This window comes from Cyrtonyx montezumae, unplaced genomic scaffold, assembly GCF_038088225.1.
Source record: "Cyrtonyx montezumae isolate F1298 unplaced genomic scaffold, pur_monq_1.0 scaffold_3, whole genome shotgun sequence".
In the NCBI taxonomy this organism is placed as follows: domain Eukaryota; kingdom Metazoa; phylum Chordata; class Aves; order Galliformes; family Odontophoridae; genus Cyrtonyx; species Cyrtonyx montezumae.
The window spans coordinates 143591010-143605129 of NW_027072034.1; the positions used below are offsets into that span (position 1 = coordinate 143591010).

The 14120-nt window shown below is 34.9% G+C and overlaps 1 protein-coding gene across 6 annotated transcripts in view; it reads left to right on the forward strand.

The window, feature by feature from the left end:
- BRD1 (bromodomain containing 1) overlaps positions 1–14120 on the forward strand; it is a 373526-nt gene that overhangs the window by 323617 nt on the left and 35789 nt on the right. For all 6 annotated transcript variants that reach the window (XM_065743545.1, XM_065743544.1, XM_065743546.1 and 3 more), the window contains one exon: positions 10774–10930. In XM_065743545.1, the coding sequence (XP_065599617.1) occupies positions 10774–10930 (157 nt within the window). The remainder of the gene's footprint in view (positions 1–10773; positions 10931–14120) is intronic.

Sequence of the window (14120 nt, forward strand, 5' to 3'; positions counted from 1 at the left end):
GAAGATGCCCTTTACTTTTAGCATGCCATATTTTTACATTTTAGCAGTGATGATCAGGGGGCTGGCAGATGGCTCTAGAGCTGGGGAGACTAGTGAAATGATGCTTGAATGAAAAAGCAGGGATGTTTTAAATTCTGTTTTCATATGTAATTAACAGAATTGGGACAGAATGATGGTTTTTGGATGCTTTTTATTTCAGGAGTTAAAGAGTTTTGGAATGAATTTTGATTAAATTAGCTACATTGTAGTTCAAAAGAGCAGTGCCATCTCGTTTCACATTTCTTTCACTTAAATTGAGTTATAATGCATTTCAGCAGTGGAAATATATGTTTGTATGATTTGAGCAATGGAATAAAGCTCTGGGTTAGAGAAGCATGGTTTTGGCTCTGCTGAGCATTTCAGACATAATACACTGTGCTGAGAAGCGTTAAATTGGTCTATTGGGACAAAAACCAAGTTTGTCTTTATTATTTGTTTTGCTTCCAGCATCTACAACAGCAGTATGTTTGTTTACCCCTTGAATTAAATTCTTACTTAATGAAATAACAGTACTTTAAAAAGTTTCTTTATAGAAGCATCAGTTCCATGTGCAGCTTAATTGTGTACCAGGCTCTTAAGATATAAATAAACCATGCTTTTTGAAAGCTGGCTACCAAGTGTCAAGTAGCCAACATTAATCTAAACATTCTTAGAGATGGCAGTCTTTTCCTGTAATAAGAACTGCTAATGTGTGTGGGTACTTACTGACTAGTTTTGTCAGCCTTTAGCTCCTGTGTGATGGTTATAAGCATCATTAGTGATTGCACTATTCTGCATCGTGGTTTACTTGGTATAACTGAATTTTTTGTTAAGTGATGTGCAGATGAAGGGCTTAAGTCGACAATTAGCAACGGATGTTATCATTTCAGATAATACTGTTGTCCATGGGAGAAAGTTTATAAAAAGAATTTGCCTTTAACTGAATGAAGGCCATCCTGATTGATTTTTATGTTTTGTCTTCTTGCCAGTAGACTAAGGAAGAACATGGGCTAAATGAGAGTTGAGAATTTGAATTTATGTTCTTAGCTGTGGCTTTGGCAATTCTTCTCACAGATATCTTTTGTTAAAGTCAGACCCTGACGCTGAAAGGATGCCATCACCAGAATTATTTTAGCAGTGTTTTAGCTGCTAGGAACAGATGTATAAAGACTGCTGATTTCTAAATTTCTTTCTACTGAGGGATTCCTTTGTTCAGATTCATGTTACTACATGCATAGATATTTTGTTGAGATAATACATTTTAATGATACTTTATATCAGAAATGTAAAACAAAAAAACATCACAAAAACAAAAAAAAACAAAAACATATAACATTTGTTGTAAATTTGTTGTCTTCATTCAAGATTCAAATTTCTTAAATATTATTTTTGATAAGTATTCACTTAGTCCTGGAAAACTAACACCTGAATTAAAAGTGAAATAGAAATGGGCACATGAAAAGGTAAAGTAGTCCAATTTTTGTTCCTTTTTTTTGGTTGTAAAGAACAGCTATGGTTTTTTTAATGTGGAGTTAATTACACACCTATGTACTAATAATGAATTATGTGACACGTTTTGCATCTGCCTCCATTTAAATGATACCTTGAGTGTATTTTTCAATTTGTGGATTTTTTTTCTTTCCTTGGAGTTGGAATACAGTTTGCCTTTCCAGAAGTCTTGAAGAATAGCAATTAAAACTATTCACTTTCAGAGAGGAAACACTTGTGCTCCAGCTTAAAACACTAGTGCTTCTTTTTTTCCTCTTAAAATTTGAAATGAACCTTGTTCTTTACATCAATGAAGACTGAAGAATGCCTGGGGAGATGTTTGGTTTGGTTTACTTCCTTCATCATTAATACCCAGACGATACGTGTCCGTGACTGCTTCTTTAGAGATGGTAGCTGCAGTAGTACACAAATGCCAATTTGAACACACCTGCTTTGAGAAACTTTTCTTGACAGTTATGTTTAGTTGAAGGTAGTAGGAATTTATGTTGTTTCTTTATCTGGATGGTGAATGTATGTCAAAAGCTGAACATTTTACTAACGCCATTTTAATACTTCTGTTTTCTGAAATGCCTATGTTAATTTTAAAATGCGTTAAAAATAATGTAAAACAGTGTCATCATTTCTGCACCATTTTTTGTAACTCATGAATTTCTATATCTATTTCTCCATTCCTTAGATACTGCTTTGAGCAGCTTTGAGACCTTTGTTCTTTCCATTTACAATTGTTTCTTAGCAGATGTTGTACTTGAAACTATTAACTGTCAAATTCCATAGGTAATATAATGCCTTGGTTATTTGTGATCTAATTAAATGGCCTTTCAGACTGTCATCTGTGAACTACTAAGCATAGCATCAGAGGGTCTTAAAAGGCAATAATAGGAGATCAATGCTTGCTTCAGCTCTTTTTTATTTCTGGGCATTCATTTGTCATCTTGTGCCCCAGTTTTTCAGGATGTTTGTAGTTAAGTATCCACTTCCAGAGATGCACTATGTCATGTCAGAGCCTGGAGGTCAGTTCATTGCTTGCTTCTTAGATGCTTAGCACTTGGGATGGATCACTGAGAAATTTCCTGGATGGATATGATTTGCATCTGGCTTTTCTGGCTATGTTAGTGTTTCTCTCTTTTCTCAGAAATTCCATTCAATTCTTCTTTAAATGTAGAGCATTGAATTGTGTCAGTTATGTTGTACAGACAGTACTTGACACGTTGGCACAGCAGTCAGAGTGCAAGCCTCCTGTGGCCACCAGCAGATCTGTCTGGAAGCTGCGATGGGTTGGTTTTGCACTGAATAGGTGCAGGGTCCATGCTTCACTGATATGTGATGGTTTACATAGTTAGATAAAGTTTTAGTTTAGTTTTTCCCCTAATTAATTATGAAAAGTGTTTTCTTTATATTTTAGGTCTAAAACTTCCACGGTAGGAAATTCTGACTTTTGCAGTTGACCTGACAGTCCAGGCCTTACTTCTTGTTTGAGTTACCCTGTAATGGTTCTGTACTCCTTTTCTTGTGAATTGTTCCCCCTGTTGCTGTCTTATCATTATCCCTTATAATAGCTACCTTACCCTGTGAATAAGTTGTAACGTTTGCTGTGGAAAACCTATAGAGTTTCTCTTACTCTTGAGAGCTTAATTCTGTAGTACAAGTAAGATAATTTTGGTGTAATCTCTTGATCTTGTGTTGTTAAAGAGGTGTCTAAGGTGGGATTGTTTTATGAAAAACAAAGTCAGTATTTGTGTTCTTGAAAAGATGTTGTATAAGTAGGATTTTGTGGGCATATACCTGAGGGAAAAGTAAATAAAATACTTAATCTTCAGTATTTTGGAAACACACTGAGACCTTGTGTAATCTGTCTCATTAAAAATAACCTTTATGCAGGTATTCTGTTACGTGGAAGCAAGTATTTTGAAGCATAATAATGCTTTCATTTGTAGTTTCTTTTTATACGTGGTATATATGTAGTGTCTGAAATTATGAAAGCATTTGAAATGCTGTACTTGTGCAGGGTGCAGAAAGTAAGCAAAATAATCTCTGCTTCAGTAGTGTAAGTATGTGCAAGGCATTAGACTTGTTTCTCATGTGTGTCAGCTGTGTTACATCATACTGTTAACAATTTGTGAAAGTAGGTGAGTGGAAAGCAGATAACAGAGGAAATAAGTGAAATTATTGAAATGCTAAAGATATTTTAATCTCTCTTTAGAAGTTAACATTTATATGTTTCATATTACCTGAATTTTCTGTATTAATCTGGTGTGATTAAAAAGCATGCTGTTTCTGATAGTAAAAGTAGGTTTCTGTTGCTGTATATATCAGTGCAGAAACAGTATTTTTTTTTTGTTACTGTTTCATAGTTTATCCAGTAGAACGTCTTAGATAATGTAGTGTAGTCATGGTATACCAGTCACAGGAATCTTCATGGCCTCTAAAATGAAATATGGACCAAAGAAGTAAGTGGAGAGAGTGTGGTGAGACAGTGTAACCAGAAGGGAACATTTATGAAAGAGTTTGAGACTCTGTCAGTTTGTATTCATGGATGTTGCTTCTTAATCATATATGTGATGTGAGAGTTTCTGGGTTTTAGTACATTTTTTTTCTGCCTTCTAAAACAAGAATAAGAAATAACTACTTAAAATTCAGCATTAGAAAAAGCTTTGAGTAATAATTTGAGAACCAATGTTGCAACAAAATTGGAGCCACATAAATCCAGATATGTTAGCCATTTGTACTTGAATATACGTGTGTATAGTTTCACACAATGATGTGGAAATGCTTTATAGGAGAACACAATATAGCCTTATGATTATACTTAATCATTAGGTGGTGGAACCACCTAGGTGGAATGTAGAAGGGGATACCAGCATTCACTGTTTTTTGTAGGTTTGATTAACCCCTGAACCGTTTCTGATACTTGCAAAGCATAATTTTTCCCAAACCAGAAAAAGAGCTGCTAAAGTGATTGCTAACTTTGCCTCAGTGGTATTTAAAATCAACAGTAATGATAATGAAAGATACAGTGGCTTTAGAGGTTTGCTTTCGAGCCAATTAATTTTGACTTTTGTTGCCTTGTGATAACAATTAGTACATGTGTATAAGTAAATGCAGCTTTATAATAAGTTGTAAAAGTAAGGGGGTTTGTTTGTTACTTTGTTTTTAAAGTAAGTTGTGTATCTGATAGTAAAAGTCACATATGAATGATTTCTGAAGGGTGACCATCCCCTGGTCCTTAGGGTGGAAGTGATGCCTCATATTTCAGTGCTTTCTTTTTGCAAAGGGGATAGAGGAACCAACCAGAGATATAATGTTATTTTGGGGTCTTTACTTCATGTATACAGAACAGTGAAGATTAACATTTTAATTTCTATTTTAATTATTTTGTTCAAGTGCATGGTTATTATCCTGTGCATCCCCTGAGTGCTTGATTTACAGTTAGGATGATTCAAAACTCATTACCTAAATTAAACAGTAGTAAAACACTAAAGTTATATTTTAAGTGTGTTTTTCCTTCAATTCTATTGTGTTTCACCAATTGTGTGAACTGTTTTTTGTTTGTTTGTTTGGTGGAAGTTAGAGGGGTGGTGCGTCTTTTAAGTACTGTACAAAAGTGAGAATTTCAGTATGAATTGTCTGAAGAATGGTTCCTTGTAATTTTTTTACTCAATGGTCCAAGGTACACAATGCATAAGAATTAGTAAATTAATTTTTCTTTTATTATAGAGAAAATGAGTTTTTCCTAATTCTTTCTTACTTGGTTAGTAGTTTGATATGAATTGAGTTCTTAAGATAATATTTCAAAATTATAGGTACTATGGTTGTAACAGATACAAAAAAAAAGGGCAGAAAAATACTTTTAACGCTTGAAAAATTATGACTGTATAAGTTGTTTGTGTAGAAAGTGGTAAAAGTATATTTATGTGATTTTTCTGAGAGGACTAAGGACGTTTTCCAGCGTGGCAGCATTGTGTTGCCTCTGTTATTGCTGGATTTTGTTTTAGTTAATTTTGTTCATTTTGTTATCCAAAAGTTTAGAAGGTCACAAAGTTAATTGTTATGGTAGGAACTAAGTAGCTGGTTATAACTAATAAAGAATTGGCCAGAATTAATGTAGTGTTTTCTTAGAACCTCAAATTCAACATTCTGCTTGCTTGTCCAAAGAATCTTTTCTAAGCCACTTATGCAAGTAGAGGTACAGATGCTCAGTTTCATAATCTTTTGTAGCATGAAAAAGTGTTTCCTACGTGCACAGTCAAAATCAGATTAAGTGCTGATAAATTTTAAATGACAGGAACCTTAAGAAACTTTGAGACTTCAGAAAGTGTACAAGTGAATATAATCTGTGCTATTAGATTCTCAGAATCTGAAGAAGAGATTGTACAAGACAAATCTATTAGGTAGAATTTTAAAACAAAAAACTTGCATGCATCTCTAGAAGCTGAAGATCTCATGTACAGAGCTGGGAGGAGTAGTTGGCAAGTCCCCAGAATTCATTCCAACTCCCAGAATAGAAACTTCTGTAGCTTTTTTTACTTTGTTTTTCTGTTAATTCTCTTCCAATTAGTGTCAGTGCAATCACTGTTACCATCTGTACTTAATTTGTCTTTCTTCCCCCTCCTTCCCCACTTCTGGTGATTCTCTCTGTGTTCTGTGGAACTTCACTGTGCAAGATGTTCTTCATACTCCTCTCAGTATCAGTTTATTCAGTGTAGAGTTTTTGTGTTTTGTTCTTACAGCTTTTAAAACATATCTGCAATATTTGTATTTGAAAATAGGAGTATTTTATTTGCTCAGCAAACTGGGACTCCATTTGATTGTTCAGGGATATTAGCCCAGGTTGAGACAGAAGTTCAGTGATCCTGAGCACGATTTTATGCTGGTCTTTTGCATGTAACTTTAATACAGCCACGATTGATAAAGGAAGGTAGAAAATTACAGATTGATGAAACTGGAGGCTTATGGGCCATATAGTAAAATACTATGTTTAGTTTATTATTAAAAAGGATTGGTTTTAAGTGGGTATTTGGTCTTACTGGTTCTTACGTGAAGACTTCTGCTAGAGTTCCTACAGTAATACTGGAAAAATAATGTCCTTAGCTTTATTATGGACATTTTCTCTCTGGTTTATATTATCAAAACTCGAGGACAGAGAGAACTGTAGAAGTCTTCACTTATTAGAGTACTTTAAACTCTTATCTGTGAGGTTAGAAAGCAAGTGTGGTCTGCAGAACTGGTAGAGGTAAGTAATAGAAAAGTGGCAGTTTTCCTGTGTGAAACTTCTGCTTAGTTAGTCACCAAAGACTCTATTTTCACTCCTTCTTGTAACTGTCATAGCTGCCACAGTGACATGTAGCTGAAACTGGGAGAGGAAGGCAGTTGTGAGTAGGAAGGAGTAAGCTGTGACTTTGCTACTGTGACAGCAGCATATTTCTTGGGTTGGAGGAAAATATATTAGATACTTAACTAAAGAAAATGAAGAAATATAGGTCTGAGTGTTACTGTTCACTACTATTCTTCTTTGACTAGTGCATTGAGCACCACCACTGTTGACAGGGTAGGCATCAAACCTCTTCATCTGAGGAGTGGATTGGTGTAGGGCAATTGATTGAAAAAAAGATCTCACTGAAGACATACATTAAGTTTCAATTTAATTTACAGTATTTGAGTCTTAACACTTTCAAAATGTAACTCTTCTCTTCTGATCCTTCTGTTTTTGTTAATGAACTGTATTTTTAATGCTGTAGTTCACCCTCAGATAGACTGTAGCTTCAGGTTTTGAAAGCTGGTGTTGGAAAGTTTCCACTGAAAAAGTACCTCTCTCTTAAAGATAAGCAGGGATTGTAGGCTGTTTGTGTTGTTTGTACTGCATGTTGCAGCGCTTTACAGTTAGATACAAGGGTACTGTTTCAGCTTTCCCAGTTGTCTGTGGCACCAGTACCATAGTTCTGAAAAATGTTCTTGTATCTGAAATTCTGGAATGTAAGGAGTACAGAGAGTATGCCTGGTGATGTCAGAGTATCCAAAAGGCTGCAGTGGTCAGATGAAGTTGCTCAAGAAAATGGCTGGCTTGGAGTGTCAGTTCATGCATTGTTACTGTCAGTTTTATCAACCTGAAACTGAGTACCTCTGTTTTAAGACCAGTTACCTAACGAGGCATACCAGATGTCATGGAAACACCACTTGCTCTGCTCTGGGTTTAGCTGTTAATGCTTTAAATATTTATAAAGGAAGATGTTTAGTGTTTTACATGGTCCATTTCACAAGGCTTCTTGGGCATATTGTGTTAGTAAATTCCCTTTTATCTGAGAAACGTGGTCAGCACAGACAGTTCTGATCTCCTTTGCTTCCTTTCTGTGATTGCTTTAGTTACAGGTTTGTTTGTTTGTTTTTGCTTCTGAGATATGTAAGATCACTTATGATTGTGGAAATGATACTTCTGGTATTATCTTCAAAATGCGTGTTCCTATATTTCTATCATTATGAGATCTCTGAAATAGTAACCTTGTTTCTTTCAGTCTCAACAGAGATGTATACAAGAAAAAACAAAAAACACAAACTGTTCAAGGTAGTGAGTCTTGTCTGTTATTTCTAAAGATAATGCACTGTGGAATTTTGTGTAGTTCTGGGAGGTGACCTACCTTCCTCTGCAAGTCTCACTTCTTTTGGGGGGATTTGACAGTGCTACCAGTTAGTCCTGTCTTGTGCAAGTCAGATCCTGGATTGCAAAACTACATACTCTTCTAACATATTTCTCTTATCTTCCCTGAATTAAGGTTGTTTTTTTTTGTTTTTTTTTTTTATGTGCTTGGTTGTTGTTTTTTTTCTCCTCACTATTCTATAATTTCTTTAACGTCTCTTGGGGCAGTGGGTGTGAATGTGCAGCAAGCTCCTTCAAGATCTCAAAGGATTTAAAAAATTGTTTGAGAAATTACTTTCAAACTTTCAGACTTAAATTCTAGCTCGTAGCAGAAAGAAACTTGTTTGAGTTTGGTACATAGCGTGCTAAATTTCATGTGAGTGTTCAAGTTCAGCACAGCTTGAGTGTAGCTTTGTGAGCACGACGCACATTCTTGTCAGATGAGGAAGCTATGTCAAGGATGGGAGCCTCAAAAAGCATGAATTGATCTGTCTGTGCTACTTCTAGGGTTCTACAGCAGAAGGTGTATCCCATCTTATTTTCCTCCAAATGGTCATATCATCTGTCAAAATATGAGTGTTTTGGACTGTAAAAGTCTTCATGGGAACATCTGACTAAGCAAAAAGCTGATCAGAGAGCTATGCTGTAGTTAGTGGGTTTTTAGGGTCTAACAGCAGATGTAACATCAAGGTCATCTGTTTTGTGGAGGCTCTTCATGTGGCAAAAGTCTAATCTCTGTATTTCGAGAAATAGACAGGTGATTTGCATTATATTGCTACTACTAAAGCCTGGTGTCTAGATGAAATATGAGCAGCCAGTGTTTGGTTTTATTTGAAGCGTAGGTAGAGAGCAGTAGATTGCTACAGCTTGCTAGGTAGTTTTTGCAGCAAACTACCTTCTGTTTGTATTTTGAAAGCTGGATATCTTCTGCAAGCATCTCTTCTAAGCTTATTCTAACACTTCACTATCGTAATTATCTCAGAAAAGAATGGTTCATTATATGAATGGGCAAATGTACTTGAAGCTGTAATTAAAGATGTTTGGTTAGTCTTGCCACATCTGATGGGCATCAAGCCAATGCACTTTGCTTCATATAGAATTATGATTCTGAGATCTCTCCAGGTGTTTACTTGGCTGCGTTTTGACTCGGTTCAGTGGGTTTTGCTGTTTCCAAGAGAGTGACATGACAGTAATTTTGCTTGTTTGTTTGTTTTGTGGTGGTTGATTGGCTGTTGTTTGTTTTTTGGTTTTAGTATTAGGTTTTTTGTTGTTTTTTTTCTTTAATTGTATAATTAACTGTTTCATTTGTGTTTGAAGTTTATTATGGTCACATCAAGGCCTGTTTTTTGCAGGTTAGACTCTTGAGTGAACAAAAGTGTTCAACAGACTTTCTAAAACTACTTTAGGTTAAGTTAGAATTTGTCAAGAATACTGAAGAAACAAAGGACAGAATGGCACTGTATTTGGAAGATCTGTGTTGGCATTGCCTGTGCTCTGTCGTGACTGAAAGTTCTGTAGCTACATTGAGTAGACCTACTGCACCTTACCTTGTACATAGCAAAAAACAGCTGGGGATAGATGACCTTTGGTTAACTCACAGTAGACTCACATGCATGTTTGTTTGAAAACTACCATGCATGCTTCCGAAGTATTACTAAAAATCATTTTTCTCTAGACTTACTCACAACTTTACATTTCGTTTAGATATTTGAATGCATTTCTTCTGACACTTAGCTGAGATGCTGCTTTACTCCTAAAAGTAGAAGGGGAAAACTGAAAAATACTCATGCATGCTTAGAATTTTTATTTAAATGTCTCATGTTAGTATCCTACAAATCAGACACTTCTCTTGAACTTATTTTTTGCTTGTTTTGCTATTACATTCAACTGGACAATTTTTTATAACTATGGTTATGTATTGTATAATTTTCCTATAGGAAATATACTGCAGGAAGAATTAACAGATTTCTGTTCATTCATATTGTCCTTTCTGTAACTGTTTTACATCCAGCTCAAGGATGAATCAAAATCCTTTTCTCTCTCTGCCTCACCCTTGCCCCCAAAGGAATGAACAATCCTCTTAATTTTAGAGGTGACTGGTACATTGGGACATCTCATGTTAAATTTGCAAAGGCTTTAGTATCATACAAAGATAAACTTCTACAACCACCAAGGGTTTTTTTTTTTTGTACTTTTTGAAGATGTATTGTCTTTTAAATAAACTACTAATTCTGTGTGAAGATATTGTCAAGCTTTATTTTTTATTTTCAATAAGAAAATTATTCTAAAATGCACATTAAAATTTATTCTCTGCCTTAAACTGGGATTGTTATTGAGAAAATTGATGATCATGTAAAGATTTATGTCCTTTTGAATCAGTTAGCATTAAAGTACCTTAACATATTTGATAGAAATATGGTATCAAGACGATATATTTGATTCTAGTCTACTACTAAGAGGTAATTGTACTGAAAGTGATGTAATTGATTGAATTGTGGTGATCACTGCTATTGCTTCATGATTCATTTATATATGTCTGCCTGATGTTTAACTTCTATAGACAAATACGTTTTACGATTTGCTGGAAAAAATACAATATCAATTTTTCTATGTTTTAGATTAAATAAGATTATGAATCAGGTGGCCATTCAGCGGAAGAAGCAGTTTGTTGAACGAGTGCACAGTTACTGGTTGCTTAAAAGGCTGTCTAGGAATGGTGTTCCTCTGTTGAGAAGGCTGCAGTCCAGTTTGCAGTCACAACGAAACACACAACAGGTACGTGACACAAGAGTGAAAAAATTAACAGGAACCCAGCACCAAATAAAAATTTAATCTTATTCACCACTGGGTAAAAGCTTTACTTTATTTTTAATGTCCAGTTACAAGTTGAGGTCACAATATTTATTTAAGTCCTTTAAATCGTGATATATATATATATATATATATATATATATATATATTTGGTTAAATAGCTTTATGTTTGACTACATGTTTTACCAAAAAAATGTAAATGTGTTTTACATGTTTTAAAAAATGTTCACCAAAGCTATCTTAATTACACTGATCAGATTTTATTCATTGATTAGATTGTGCTTTTTGGAAATAATTCCTCAGTGTCCTTTGAATTCATAAAATCAAAGAAAGGAAATTATATTTCTAAAATTCATTAGAAGATTCAAAGCTGTGTTCTTCCTTGACAAGAGAAAATCAGGGAATTTTTATGGAGTAAAGATGAAACATACTGATTTATGGCATTCAAGTTTGAACCTTCCTGTTGACATTTTTTTGTTATAACCGAGCCAAGAAACAAGATATGAAGTTCAAGGATCTGTTGGTTTAACTTCTGGATTCACTTTTGGCACAGTTCAGTGGAGTTACAGACAAGCACGAGTACATGCTGAAGCTTTGTTCTAGTAAAATGCATCCTATCTAAAAAAGAAAATGACCTTTAAATAGCTTAAGGCTATTTAGCAGTCAAAATCTTGAAAGTGATTTCAAGATGTCAAGCAGAAGGCATTTGTGGTCCCTATGTAATGTTTGTTTACTAGAACAGATTTGATGGGGGAAGAGGCATTCCATGGTTTCATATTACTGAATGACCACATGTTAGAGCTCAGTAATTATATGCTTTTGAAGGTGATGATGTATCAGTGAGCAGCCCTAGACCCTGAATAAAATGAGTTGTCAGTAAAAATGAGGTGTCAGAGTGTTGCTGTTGCTGTTATAGTAAGGTTGGTCAAAAGCTGCTGTTTGGAATGCAGAAGTAGAAAGTGATGCTGATGAAAGTCATATCTGTAGTGAGGATTTTAGTAAGAACACAGGTTGCAGTCACAAAATGGTTTTGTCTGGCTTATGAGTAATACCAGAAACCTTAATAGAACTGCTGATCAAGATGCAACACTATCACAGTAATTCTGTCTGGCTCCTGTTAAGTTACAGTCCTTGTAAGCACTGCGGCTGTCCCTGTATATTCACATTCAGCATGAGTGATTTGTTGGTACAGTGATAGTTTTCCTACTGTTACTTAGCAATTGGTAACGTATCATTTATGGTGGGAGATGATGCTGAAGACGAGTTCTCAATTGATACATGATCTGTGTGACTTAGAAATGTATCTCACTTAGCACTGTTGGTTTTAGCTTCTCTAGACAATACAGCGCTTGGTGTTCATCAAAAACTAAGTTGTGATCGGAAAATGTCACAGTTTCTGAATTTAATTTTTGCCAGCAAGAACTTGTTTCTGGGTTTGGTGTAGTAAGAGAGGTTTGGAGGAAGACTCAGTGAGAAAGTCATATGAAAATTTGCTTGTCAGAAAGTTTTTGTGAAATAAAACTTTTAAAATAAACATTTATTCAAAATTTTCACTGGGCAGGTAATGGAAACTAGTACTCCAGTAACTCTTTTTAGCTTGCCTGAATTCATTTTTAATCGAGGCATACGTTACATGTCAGATAATGAAGTGCAAAGGAGGTTGATGTCAGCTAGTATCACTGTAAACATTACTTTGCATAGTGCTGAGGCAAAATTGGAGGCTCAGTATTAAACTGTGAGCCAAAGTGATTTTAAAGAAGGGCATGTATGTATGTCCAACACATAAAAATAAGCAAAGCATTGCTGATGTTTTGGGTCACGTTAGCAGATTTAAATGTATCTTGGGGAAGAAATGTTATGTTTGTCTAGTGCACGAGTCTGTATCAGGTGAAACAACTGATTCAATTAAAAAAAAAATCTTAAAAATAACATTTTTTCTAGTGCAACTGCACCTTCGTATTTAGTTAAGTACTTAAGTTTCAAATGAACTACTTCAGACCTGCTCTAACAGAGTAGTGTTCTTTTCTTGCTGTATTTTGGTTTCCTGACCCACCTCAAAACTAGTATGCTTTTGTTGACTTCTAGCAGGATCAGTTCCCTAATTTGATGAATTGTGCAATTACACAGAGCAAAAGAGCAGACTATTATATGGCTGGAAGCAAACAGGCAACATGCCTTCTGCTTTTGGCAGGAGCCAGAGCTTAATTTCAATTCTTAAAAACAGTAAAACCATGGGGGAGGAAAAAAATAAGTATAAATATGTCAATTAACAGTTGTTGATTTTTTTTTTCCACATATGGGATCTGCACTCACAGATTAAGGGGTATGCACAAGTGGCATAGTGGCAGTGTAGATATCCTGATTCAGTGAATCTCTGGGAATTGTAAGGAACTGAAAATGTGAATGGTAATATTTGTACTTCTGTTGAAATTGAAAATATTATGACCTTCAGCAGTTAAATTATTATGTGTCAAAATCAAGATCTAGCTCATTTAAAGAAAGATTGTTAGTAGAAATAGATGTTGGGAAAGGGAAGTAGAAAGTTTTAGTTACAACTTTTCAGTCATTGTGGTTTTTTTTTGCAAAGAGGAATGAGCTTTTGTTACAGAGCTAGCTGGCAGTTAAAAGGTTTTCTATCTCAGTGAAGTCAGAGATTTGGATAAAACAGATTTCATAGCTTCCATAGCTACTTACCTTTCCTTTTCCAAGATGTATAAAGTGCTAAAATACCAGGTAGATCGCTCAGCACTCACATATGTATTAGCTATTTTTAAACTGCCATTTTTTTTGCAATATTATTTTCAGAACCTTCTGGCTGAAAAATTGCACACAGTTCCTTTACAGGGCTGTAATTACATTCTATTAGGGATGTTTTTGCTATGAATGTCACAGTTCGTAATGTGTAGTTACTGTTCACCTGCTTAGCCAGTTTTCCTTAATCCTGTCTTCTAGTTTTTATAACTGGTGGAATTTATTTATCATTTGCTTGTTTAAAACAAACAAAAAACATCAAAAGGAACAATATCATATATATATTGCATTGTGCTAGTTCTGGGCAAGCGAAGCTATGCATTTATTCTGGGATTCTTGGTTAGAATATTCATTTAAAGTATAGGAATCCTTTAAAGAACATTTATTTTCTGTATTTGGTACT